The sequence below is a fragment of the Vicia villosa genome, unplaced genomic scaffold, assembly GCF_029867415.1.
Source record: "Vicia villosa cultivar HV-30 ecotype Madison, WI unplaced genomic scaffold, Vvil1.0 ctg.000244F_1_1_3, whole genome shotgun sequence".
In the NCBI taxonomy this organism is placed as follows: Eukaryota; Viridiplantae; Streptophyta; class Magnoliopsida; order Fabales; family Fabaceae; genus Vicia; species Vicia villosa.
The window spans coordinates 344,624-357,885 of NW_026705096.1; the positions used below are offsets into that span (position 1 = coordinate 344,624).

General features: G+C 33.8%; 1 protein-coding gene across 2 annotated transcripts; it reads right to left on the minus strand.

The window, feature by feature from the left end:
* Positions 1 to 538: 538 nt before the first annotated feature.
* Positions 539 to 11,535, minus strand: LOC131625836 (TNF receptor-associated factor homolog 1b-like). 2 transcript variants are annotated; one of them, XM_058896666.1, is made up of 13 exons: positions 11,383 to 11,535; positions 10,498 to 10,715; positions 10,308 to 10,419; positions 9,841 to 9,929; positions 9,658 to 9,726; positions 9,437 to 9,569; positions 8,338 to 8,496; positions 7,473 to 7,821; positions 6,089 to 6,201; positions 5,111 to 5,261; positions 3,128 to 3,600; positions 2,838 to 3,033; positions 539 to 2,100 (listed from the first exon to the last, which is right to left on the minus strand). In XM_058896666.1, exons 2-13 carry the CDS (start codon positions 10,670 to 10,672, stop codon positions 742 to 744), a joined length of 3,378 nt encoding a protein of 1,125 aa, XP_058752649.1. In that variant the 5' UTR covers positions 10,673 to 10,715; positions 11,383 to 11,535; the 3' UTR covers positions 539 to 741. The 2 variants fall into 2 exon arrangements, with proteins under 2 accessions (XP_058752649.1, XP_058752648.1); XM_058896665.1 differs by having other exon boundaries at positions 10,495 to 10,715.
* Positions 11,536 to 13,262: the final 1,727 nt, after the last annotated feature.

Here is a 13,262-nt window from a genome sequence, read left to right on the forward strand (position 1 = left end):
ATACGCCAAAATTCTTTGAAAGTGTGGGTTATCAATTATCAGAATCATAAGAGACTCAGCTACTTGAGGATCTGAAAAAGTAAATCTCACAAATTTTTAAATATCATCCCTAATATATATCCTCCCATAATATTTTAAAGAAAATGAGTTGGATTTTATTCAACGATAAAGTTCTTAAGTAATGGGAATCATACTCTTGTATTTCTTATGATGTTGAAGGGGAACCACCACCTTAAAATTTTATTTATTTTTATCATGGATAAGTAAGAATTCCTGAGGAAATTTAGAGCTACAAAATTTTTAATCTGATAAGGGTGAGTAAGATTCAACAGTAAATGCTCTTGTACTCGACTCAGTAAACATTTTTTCATTATAATTTCATACAATTTATTAATAGCATACTTTAAAAAATGACTGATTATGAATAAATTCCAACACCTCAAATTTTAGTGAATTGTTATCACCATTTTTGGTCCGTAACATGGAATTCCTTATTTTTATAACACTCAAATAACATAAACTTTGGCGGAAACAAACATAATCCCAAAAGATCATGGCATGTATAAATTCATGGAAAGCTGGAAGGAACCAAATTACTCAGAAACACTCTTTACAAAATGTTTTCTTATCAAGGGATTACAACCTCGCTCCAATCCTAAATAGACCCAACAATTTCCTTAAACACATTATTACATTCATTCATGATCATTAACTTGTCGGCAATAGATATCATCCTTCCCTCTATTGACCATTTGAAGGCCTGAATATAGTATAACCATTGACACCGCATGTCAAATTCGAGTAATCTTGATAGTAAGGGTAACCATCATTGTCTGGATTTCTCATGCCTAGATAGGATAGATCAGAACCAGCCCTTGGTAACCATTGGTTTGGAACCAACCCATCTACCTTTCCATTTCCATTTCCATATGGTAGTGCACTTGCATGTGGATGATAATCCCTCGAGTCGAAATGTCCCCCGGAGGAGCCATACCCTTGTTGAAACCCAGGATCATGATAACTTCGAGATCTCTCAAACCTACAACTCGTTGAGGATCCCAAATCATCATTTGTATCCAAATCACCTGGAAATGTGAACTGTCGATTTAGCAGATGTGGTCCATCATTGAAGGATTGGAAGACTGAACTTGTCCCGGCTGTGTTTCCGATACCATGCTCATCATCAAGCAGATCATTAATGATATCAAGGTGAGGAAACTCATCCGCCAACAACCCTTGGTTTTGACGCCTAGATGTGCAAGCTTGAAACTCATTTGCCATGTGGTCCAAAGATCTACTGTCTACTGGCCTGAACAAGTCGTGGTTTTGAACATCATTGAGTCGGGATGATGGTTCATAGTGCATGCTTCTGTTGGCTTCCCTTTGAGAACCCTCCATCCACTGTGGTCCATTTTGCAACACATCGCGAGCAATCATACCAAAAGGAACACTAGACTGAGCAGCAATAGAATCCATTTTGTCAGAGCTCTGAGAAAGAAACATTGCTGATGATACTAAAGGTTGTTGTGAGTAGCTTGAAGATGGATTTACTCCTGAACTAGATGTGGAATGAGCGAAACTGGTATCTGTTGAAGCCACGTGATTCCCCATCATTACATTTCTGTACGACTGAGGAACATAACTATGAGTAGCAGGTGAGGGATCAGGACCCAATCGACCAGTTGCACTTGCTGAGCGTGAAAGAGGCGGAGCTGTTTGAACCACAGAGACAGAAGTAGTTGGCTTGGGACCACCAGGAACCAGAGGAGCACTGGAAGGCCTTGACATCATAGCCACCTGCGTAGTAGGTTTCTCAGTTGGTCTTGGAGGTGAAGTCTTCTGGCTTTCTGTTTTAGGAACAATCGTTGCTTGTGATGCAGAAGTTAAAGATGAGGATGTATCTTTACTGGTCTGTTGTGAGGGACTTAAAGATGTTCTCTTGACATTAACAGGTGAGGGTAAGTTTCTAGGAGGACTCCTAGGCGAGGAAGGCCTTACTGATGTCATATCTTTTTGTGGACTCACAATATCAACGGGTTTTTCAACATCAACTTGCTCTTTAGTGCTCTGTTTCTTTTGTAGTACAAGAACTTCCTCTTCCTATTAAGTAGAAGAACAAAGCCTATTAAATAAGGTTCAAATTGTAATGGCACTAAAGAGGGACGTTAATTGAAAAATATACATGATTTATGAAACAGGGCAGCAAGTAAAAGGTAAAATAAGTAGAAGGACATATTTAAAAACAATAAACATGAAATCATTAATTTACAGCAACGCCATATCCAAGCTCCTACCTCCCTTTAAGAGAAAAAAAAAAGTCCAGGTTCACATAAAAGCAACAGATCTTAAGTTGTTATTAAAGCAGCACGTGTAAAAAAACACAATGAAAAGAATGAAAAGGCACAAAATGTGAAAATGAGTATGTTTACACAAAGCTCCAAATACTAAGGCTTTTCCTTAATGTTAGAGATATAATATAAAAAAACTGTGTCGTCAGTCAAAAGCTTAGTTGGTTCATGAAATGGAATCAAAGCCGCTATAACCTAGTTAGAACTTAGACCTTGCCGCCCCACATCTTCTAATAAAAGTTAAATTTTAGCACATGTTTTGTCCAAACACAAGTACAAGACTCTTCCACGAGGATGCAAATTTGAAGTATAATAATAAACCATTTGTGTATTCACCTTACAGCTTAAGCTTTTAGATAGATAGTTCATGACAGGTAAAAAAGAAACTGGGAAGATTCAAGTATAGCCAAACATGAGAAAGCAGCATGTAGCATGAAAAACGTTGAAAACAAGAAAATCATGAGGACGAGCTTTAAGAAAAAAGATAACCTTTCTGACAACAGGCTTGTCGAGCCACTTCAACCGATCCTGTAAGCAGATTGCACCTTCAGACTCAGATTCACCTACCTTGCCATTTCCAGACCTGTTAATATCAACAGCATTTGCAGCTGAACCAGATGCCTGACTGTCTATTTCAGTTGTCCAATTACTCCCATTACATGATGCTTTTATCCGGTTCTTACCTCTACAGATATGAAGTGGCAAAGCATATTACTTCAAAAGAAACAACTATGGCATTCATCTACATGAAGGAACAGTAAAAAAAATAAAAAACTTACTTGCTAGGCGACTTTTGGACTTTGTAATTTGAAAAGGAGTTCCCTTTGTGGGGATCATTCATCACCACTGAAGGCAACGAATCAGTAGAGCATGTCGAAGAACTGTCATCCACCACTGAACTGCTCCTTTTCTCAGTCAATCCATTTTGCACAGGCGCAAGACCGGCTATACCATTGCTACTCGCCTCAGTTGAAGGATGAACTTCTGATGCATCAGTATCCCAATTAACAGGACTTGCATCTCTTTCTTCTGAATCAGGTTGAGGCATTTCATCAACTCCGATCATAGAATCAGACACATCAGAAACAACTTCCAGGGCATCAAACTTTTCATCTAGAGCTTGAACCCCATCCATGTTAGAATCTTTTTTCTCATCAGAAGCATCGTCTTGCTGTTTGTCATATACAGCCACAATAGGCCTATCCTCTCTACCTTTATCCTTTCCTTTTCGATTGTTACGTTTCTGTTTGGCCTGGAGTGACAAGAAACAACTGTTTGTAAGCTGTTAAAAGGGAAAACCAAGAGCTACTCACTCATGCCCCATGTATATGAAAAAACAATGTCCTTTAATCCCACTAATAGCAAGCATGCTAAATGAAAGGGAACATTAAGAAAGAATCACAGAAATTATAGTCACTAAATTGCTGGCAAAATATTTCCAATGAAGGAATGATTAGCCAACTGGTTTGTAACCTAACCTAATTTATGGGAATGCAATATACATGTACATTAAAACAGAAGAAAATCAATGGAAGTGCAACCTCATAAAAAACCAATATGCCAAAACTTGATGTTTTAATAAATTACAAATGCGTGAGTAAAATAATATTACAAACTCCAAGAGAGTTATAAAGATGTTTTGACACAATGAGGATCATTGAGGGGTTAAAGACATAATTTGGTTGCATCATTTTTAATTTTTCTGCAGTAGATGATTGAATAAAGGTGAAAAATTATCATATGTTTTTTAAAAAGATGTAATGAAAAAAACTTCTCAATTCATATATATAGTGATTATCGATTGACCTTTTATAATTTTATTCATATTTGAATAAAAATATATATATATATATATATAGAGGAGGGATATTCTTACTCCAGGAGTAAGTTTAAAATACTTACTCCAAATCATAACCTTTGATTTTCATTAATCTAACGGTTTTAATTGATCATTTAATCTAATTATTTTTGGAAATATTTATAATCAATCAAAGCCGTTAGATTAATGAAAATCAATGGTTAAGATTTGGAGTAAGTGTTTTAAACTTACTCCTGGAGTAATAATTTTTCTGCAGTAGATGATTGAATAAAGGTGAAAAATTATCATATGTTTTTTAAAAAGATGTAATGAAAAAAACTTCTCAATTCATATATATAGTGATTATCGATTGACCTTTTATAATTTTATTCATATTTGAATAAAAAAAAATATATATATATATATATGAGGAGGGATATTCTTACTCCAGGAGTAAGTTTAAAACACTTACTCCAAATCTTAACCATTGATTTTCATTAATCTAACGGCTTTGATTGATCATATATATATATATATATATATATATATATATATATATATATATATATATATATATATATATATATATATATATATATATATATATATATATATATATATATATATATATATATGTGTGTGTGTGTGTATTGGTGTCAATGTGTGTATTGGTGTCAGTGTCCTATGTTATTGACATTTACATTGTTGGTGCCTCCGTGTCGGTGCCAGAGTTTGTGCTTCATATATGTCGCTTATTGTTTTGATTTTACATATGACATTTAAGATGCATGTTCTGTAGAGGAAATCAAGTCACTTAATCTTGAGCTTGTCAGAAAATCTTTAATCTTGGAAAGATGATTACATAAAAACCCAATACAATATCAGAACAACCAGAAAAGGCAGTACTTATGTGAGAACAACTTTAGGATATAAGATCCCTTGATAATAAATATACATGCCAGACCTGTTTCTTCTTTGACTTCTTTTCCCTTTCACTAACTGCACGTTTTGCTTTCTGTTCAGTTTCAGCCAGCCAGGCTGCCTCTTCTTCGCGGATGAGTTCTTCTTGTCTCTTCAGAGCAACGGCTTCCTGGTAAGAAACCTCAATTTTATTGCTGCATCCATTAAGTAAATAATTAGGATAACCTAATTCATTCATAGCCTACACAGTCAGTACTTACAGGTAAACAAAGATTAAAAAAATAAGCAGAGCAAACATAATAAAACAGATTGCATACCAAAATAAAGTTTAGCAGGCCTTATTTTATCATTCATAAAGTCAACACCTCGTATAAAAACTACACAAGGTTGCAGGATGATAACATTTAACAAAGTGGGAAGAAAAAGTGATGCGGCCATTTAAATTTATTCCAAACAAATGATGCTGCCATTTGGATTTATTCCAAACAACCAACTAAAAGCAACAGAGAGAGCATCCTTCTGGCTCAACTTAAGTTTTAGAGGTGAACATAATTTCACATACAGATTCAATATAGAAACCTGAGATATAGAAATTTCCATTTAGACCGCAACAGACATTGGCTGCAGAACCAAACATGCTCTTTGTAATGGATGACCTAGACAACTTTTCTTGGCATAATGAGAAATCAATCATATAGGCCCAAGCTAACTTGCCCGGTACATGCAGCTACTTTGAACAGAAAATGGCTAACACTCACCATATGAAAACCTAATCCTCAACGAAACGCAATTCTTAATTTTTTTTACATTTGAAGTGAAAGCACAACCAACAAATATAAAATATATTATAACTAACTGAAGTGAATTAAAGGATCCCACTTCCCACCGCTCATTGGTTCATTACCAGCAAAAAAACATTTAGAAATGCAAAAGAGCAACAAAACTGATTCAGGAGATAGAATGAACTAAAATCAAGAGGTATGTAACTGAGTATTTAACCAAAACTAATTGAATATGATACCTGAATATATGGGCAAGGACAAATATTTCCAAAGTCCTGCGCCCCAATTCTGTGAGACGCCTTTCATCACGCTCTATAGAATCTTTATTGAAGTCCTCCCCAGAGTTTCCATCCTGCCAAAAAGCAAACAAGGTTCTTCTCAACGAAAGAGTTTTGAAACTGCAAAACCAAAATCTGTCATATCCATTGACTAACTTACTAGTACTACTAACAACTTCCCAGACGACCAAGAATACCATTCTACGTGTGCATTATATGTCCATAACCATAACTAGAATATACTTGTACAGTTTTAAATTTTCATTATAAATACTTTATCAAAAAAAGTATGTCCAAAGAAAATATCACTAAAGCATGAAGTAAATATATCTACAGAAACATAGGTAGAAAAGATAGCTTGAACATATCTAAATTCAAATTACAGAGGAAATATTCAGTTAAAGGAGACATTGCATAAATTTCCCATGAAGTACATAATAGGATTTTGCAATATCAGAATTTTTGGAAGCTCTTGATTATTGTTACGGTTTGTTATAATTGAATCCCATAAATTCTTACCATCTATTTGCCTTTCTTTCCCAAGTCTTCCACTTTTGAACCAGCATTGAAATTTAAAATAATCAAATGGTTCTCTAAACATTTTTACCATGTAACCAAATAATTATATATGGAGCACAGGCACTTTAGTTTAACAGAGGAACTTGCATGAGGTTTCTTTGTATTTCAACAAGGACATCGAGTAGATTTTTTTCAAAAATTGAAGGGGAAATTTTTATTAATTAAAATGGCACTAATGGACATTTCACAACAGTCCCCAAGAGAATTAACTTTGGACTTTGTGACTACAGGACCTTAAGTAGATTTATCATTACACATTTACAATATAACTCAAATGTGTTGTAATGAAAACTTATGCGTCTAATATCTACAAGTATCACATATCATTAAAGAAATATTTCTAATTTGACAGTCCATATGAATCTAACCATGACGTGGGGTTTGATATTCAACAATCACTACTTATGGGGGCTAAAGGGTAATGAGCCAGATCAGTTAGAATTCGGTGGTTCTCCCTTCTAACCGATTTCTGCTCTTTTGAGTTTTCAGCTTTGAAACTAATCCATATCGATAATATAAAATCCCTGACTAAGAACACAAGAAAATGGGAAGGAAGAACTACTGAATCAGATACAGTGAACAGAAGACTAAACTCCTACAAACAGTCAAGCAAATCCAAGAAACAGTGAACGTTGAACACGTAGCAAATAAATAACTCTCCTCTCCTCATAGTAAAATCAACTTTTGGGCTACAATTTGTCATTTAATTAAAGCTCGACAAACAAATAACTATGCAATCATTATACCAATAGAAAATATTTCTCACCTTTGTGCGATTTTGAGGACCCTTCTCATCTTTTGGAGGGAGAGGTTCAATAGCAGCCCTCTCAAGTAACAATAGAACATCATCCACCAATACAAACATATCTTTCTCAGCACGAACAATTGGAGCTGGCATTTCTTCAGTATCCAACAACTTTACCCTACCTTTCTTGCACTTAGTCTGGCCTTCAAGAGCCTTCAATCCACTATATAAGGAGTCCATTACCAAAGTAGAGGTCACTTCTTTCTCTATAAAGAAGTGTTTCACTACTACTTTCAAAATTACATCTGTTTTTTCCCTAGACATGCGGCGCCTAGAAGTTTGATCAATTTCTCGCCAAAAAGTACAAAAGCTGCAAATATTGCAAATTCATATTTGATTAGGCAACAAAATTAGAATTAAAAATTTCAAGATCAAGCCATAAAGAATCCTAATATAGTAATATATCAAATAGCATAAACAGTTTGTATCCCTATTAAACAAAAATAACAAGACAGATAGAACTTCAGATATACTATACAAGTAAAACTTCAAATACATAAAAAGATCCATAAGACTACACAAAGTTGCCTAGAATGAATCTCACCATGGTCTCATTACATGATTAACCTACTGCATTGCCCTTCTGTAATGATTTCTTTCCTTCCATACATGACTAACATTATTCACTTTCCTAGATTAAAGGAAAATGAACTTAAATGATTTAAAACTTCAAGCAATAAATTGCTAATGCTCATGGAGCATGAGAAGATAATAATATAAAGGTCCTCACGGTTTAGGTTACACTTTTGAGCGAGATAAAAATAACAGCGAACATAAGGAGATAATTTACATCTATGTATAGGCAATACTAATGAAAACCAAATACCTTGACCACCTAGCTTTATCCTCTATCAGCTTCCCGAGCTTGCTTCTTCTCTCCTCCACAAAACGCCGGCAAATTTGTTCTACATTTGTCAAATATACCCTAACAAGTTCTCTCCTATACTGACAATCAAGGCAGCGGAAAGGCCTGTCAGCTTTTTCCCTGTGCGTTAAAAAGATATATATGGTCATACGTCTGATTAAAAGCTATTAAGCACACTGCAAAATATAAAAATAATCTAATAAGATCTAATCTAACAGTATCACAGTTTCAGCAGGGTAGATGTTATTTCGTAACTAAGTATTTTAAACACCAGAAGCAGGAGAAACACACTAACAGACAACCAAATGAGCCAAAAGACAACAGTCAATATGCTTTGTACATCTGTTGGTGGGAGTTTTACACAGGTTGTGCGGAAATATTTTAAACACGCCACAGAAAACCTTTCTATGCATCCAATAGGATAACATTATTCAGCAAAATAGCATTTTTTTAAGGAGAAAAAAATAATTTTAAAGAAGCTAACTTTAAAGGTTCTGAAAAAAGAACCCAAAATGTCTGTTTAAAACAGAAATTATTAATAGGCAGTTTCTACGGTGTAAACGATAAAAATGGGCCATTAATGCTCCCCATACAAATAACCATCAGAACACAATAAAATAGCAAATGATTTAGGTATGCATTGTTTTAGTAAATGTAGATAAATACTAAGCTAAAAAATAAGCAAAAAAAAAACGTCATGGAGAATACCGTTGGGTTAAAAATTGACAAAAATGGATTCCGAGGTTTCTAATCCCAGAAATGAATGTAAAAACAATGACATGAATGTATCCATTACTTACTTCACAAAAATATATTGACAAGTTTTCAACAAAAAAAAAAGAGTATCTTTGTTGCTAGCTATCAGATTTCCTATAAACTACATTTAGAAAAGGAACATAAACCCTTACTAGTTGATTACAGAACACCCGTTTTCTTCTTTCCAGATTAGTAACAAATGGAGTCAGAATCGCATTTAAAATAACTTTAAGGGCTATTAAAATGTATACAGGGAAGTGTTTGTAATATTATAAATTTAAAAAAAAAAAAAAACATAGAACACCTAATGACTTGAACTTGAGCCTTTATTATCAGATTGTCAGAAGTGTCAACGAAGCCGTCATACACCTTCGAAAGTTCCATAAACTTTTTCCATCCCCAGTCATGCTCCTTCTTCCAAAATCGGTGCAATGTATCTAAAAATATTCAGGTAAAATAGGTTAACAATGCTGTTGAAAAATAAAATGTAACTCCAATAACACATGTAATTATTTACCAACAGACCAGAATATTTTGATTTCTTGGGGTCTTTGTTAACCACAGCTATTGTAAACTGTGCAAAATGACTCCATCCTGCATTACCCACGAAAAGAGGGGAGAACATAAAAGAAGTCAAGTATTGTGGGATAAAGAGTAGCTAGCAAAACGAACAATCATTAATGTAATGTCAAAATTCAAGAACCAAACCTGGAAGAAGTTTATCATGATTAGCAACACACAGAAACAAAGAGAGATGATTGCAGACATCACAACCTTGTGGATAAATTAAAATATACCTGCCACATACCATACCACAATTAGGTCAAAAGCGACAAAAACCCCAACTATAACATACGGCATCCATCAAATCTTAAGGAGTGTCTCAACAAACTATATGCAAATGTTAGATTTCAACACCAACTCGGCGTGGGGCATGTTGATTATGTCATCATCATGTTCTACTTTTGATACATGATACACCTTTCAGTCACAAAGTATGGGAAACACTAATCCAACCAATAGTTTCCCCTCTCAACAGAGATATGTTGGAGATGATTGTAATTCATCAACGTTAAAATATGTTGAGAATCATATATTTATTCAGACAAAAACATGAATGACAAAAGCTGCACTTATAAACATGTATTTTCATAAGAATATCCAAAGTCACATACCACTTGTAATTGCCAACTTCAAACGCATTACTACGAAGTTCCCTTTTGGTAATCTGAGAAAACTTTTCTATCTTCCAAGTATATTTCCCATACAACTCAGATGGTTTTGGTCCTATGAAGAGAAAAAGTTAAATTAGATTCTAAACGACATTCAATAGAAAGAGGATTCTAACAATTGCAAATTCACCACCATCATCGTCCTCGTCGGTATCCCAGTAAGGAGGTGAAGTCGACGGAATTCCATTCTCCACCTGCTCAGAAGACCGCCACTCTGCCAACGCTTCACCAGATTGACAACGGTGCCCACTAAAACTTCCCTCCACAGACTTTCCCGCTCCTGATTCCTCACTCGCAATCCCAGCCATTCCCTGATCAAGAACTATTTCACTAACACTCTTCTTATAACAGCTGCTGGATACCAAGCACAAAAACAAAGCTCCAAAATTAACCCCTTAAACCCCACATTGTATCATAACATAGTCAATCATTCAAACATTTTGATTAAACATTTCAAATACCGTCACAAGAAATGCACTTACAATTGATTAGAAAAAAGTCAACTTTTATCACTAACAAATATAAATAATGAAAAAACTGAAACAAAAATTGAGGATAGCCTAAAATAAAGAACATAACTTTATTTCTAAATTCTAATATCTCTCTTCAATACCACTGAACCCAAAAACCCAACTTAAAAAATTTAACCTAAAAAACCCATGAATAAAACCCTAAAATAGAGATTGAAATTTAAAAATTTAAAAATTAAAAAATTAAACCTAAAACCAATCGAATAAATTCAAACAATCCCAAAGTAAACCAAAAAAAACGAGATTTCAAAAAAAGGTTATCCAGCAAATTGCATGAAACCATAAACGGAAAACCAAAAATTCCAAGTAATAATCAACGCCGGAAAATCAACAAAGATCTCCGGCAACAATTCCCATGAAAACCATTGATCGAAATAGAAGAAATGGCGCAGAGGCACATATAGAAAACCCCTAATAGAATCAACAGTAACAAGAGGAATTGAAAAAGAGGAGTGGAATCGAATGGATCGAAATTAGGGCATGCGAACCTGGAATCGAAGGAGGAGACAACAATAGCGGCGTGAGAATCCGGGGCTCTGAGATTTTAGAGAGAGAAATGAGAGGAGAGAGAAAATTGATAGAAAGAGAGAGACAGAAGAGATGAACAACGGAGAGCAAAGGCATAACCAAAAAATGAAAATTAGTATTTTATTTTCATTTTATTTGTTTCTACTTTATTTGTCTTTATTTTAAAAAATTAAAATTTGTAGATTTTCTTTGTTAGGATTTTTTTTTATAAAATAATATAACATATTCTGATAATTAAATGTGGATGTTGAAAAATAATAATTTGAGTTGTAATGAGGAATGGAGTTATGTGACATGAAAGACCATTTAAATCATCACCATCCATTATAAATGTGAGAAAAAGTTATAAAGAAAATTAAGAATTAAGGATAGAGCTAGAGATAAACAAGAAAGAAAAAAATGGGAGGATTCATTTCCTAAAAGGTATTCAATAGGTTTAAATTATAGTTATAATCGATGATGTCAACTCTAATTTGGTGTAAATTGAATTTTAAAGAGGTTAAGAATGTGTTATCGTATCTAAGAGATAAATTATAGTTATAATCGATTATGTCAACTCTAAATGGCCAGGATTCATTTCCTAAAAGGTATCCAATAGGTTTAAGAATGTGTGCATGAGCTTGCAAGATATGGAAGAACCATGCAGAGTGGTATTCGAATTTTCCAGGAACCTCCTGAGTTTTTGCAGAAACATTTGAAGTTTGATCTTGACGGTATATCCGTGACTAGTGCTGGCGTAGGGTAGTTGTTCTTTTTCTTGGGCTTTGGCCCTCCATCTTACCAAAAAAAAATATTATCTGTAGTAATTTTTTTGTTCCATGTACTCTAGATTGTTGTTAGCTTTATTAATATGGACATTGAAGTCATACTGAAATAGAAGTTACGCACATGTGTGCATAACGGATGATAGAGACAAATGTGTGTTTTGAATCAATGAGTTTTTTTATATGTGAACAGGTAGTAGTGCGTCTGACATTTTATAACACGTTTATTAATGTGTTTAATTTCATGGATGACGTCAAATTTCCTTTATTAGGCTAAGCAATTTCGTATATTTCATATTTGTTGTACGGAACTTAATGGTAAATGACCAGATTCTTATTTGTAGTTGGCCTCTTAGGGTCATGTCATTTTACAATCTCCATGTGTAACACCCCAATTTTAGTAATTACTTATACATATTTATATTAATTAATTAATTATTTGATTTTGTGAATAATTAGTTTTTATTTGAATTAATTGATGTGTGCTATGTGATGGGTTAGTCAGGTTAAAATGGAGAACCGTAGAATTATAGTCAGTTTTGGTGTCGGTTAATAAATAATTATTTTATTAGTGATAATTATATTGAAATAATAGAAATAAGGTAATTGGGTCTAATATTGAGAATAAGAAGAATAAAAGTGGGGGTATATGTTAGTAAGTCCATTAATTATTAGAATAAGGGTTTTATATAAAAAGAGAAAAATATAGTTTGTAGGAGAAAAAGAAGAAAAGAGGCTAAAGTGAGAAAGGGGGAAAAGGGAGAAAGAGAAGAAGAACGCCAAAGAGAGAAATCAAGGTAAGGGTGAATTTTATGGATAGCTACATGATTTAGAGATTTTGTTCTTCAATTTCTAGGTTTTTGCATGTTTGAGGTGAAACCCCGAAATCTCCATGATTTTGTAATTGTTAGGTTTTGATGATTTTGTATTTATGAGAAATTGGTGTCTTGCTGATTTTAATAATTTTGTGTGAATTGATGCATATATATTGTTTGGTTAGATACGGTAACAGTATCATGTTTCATATTGTTTTAGTATACAATTGGCACGCTTATATTATTATGAAAGTATAGTCT

Coding starts and splice junctions, on each gene's coding strand:
- LOC131625836 (XM_058896665.1), bottom strand. CDS start 10,672: ATGGCTGGGATTGCGAGTGAGGAATCAGGAGCGGGAAAGTCTGTGGAG. Junction 10,420..10,494: donor CGACGAGGACGATGATGGTG/GTGAATTTGCAA, acceptor TTCTCTTCATAG/GACCAAAACCATCTGAGTTG. Junction 5,262..6,088: donor GTCCTTGCCCATATATTCAG/GTATCATATTCA, acceptor TAATGGATGCAG/CAATAAAATTGAGGTTTCTT.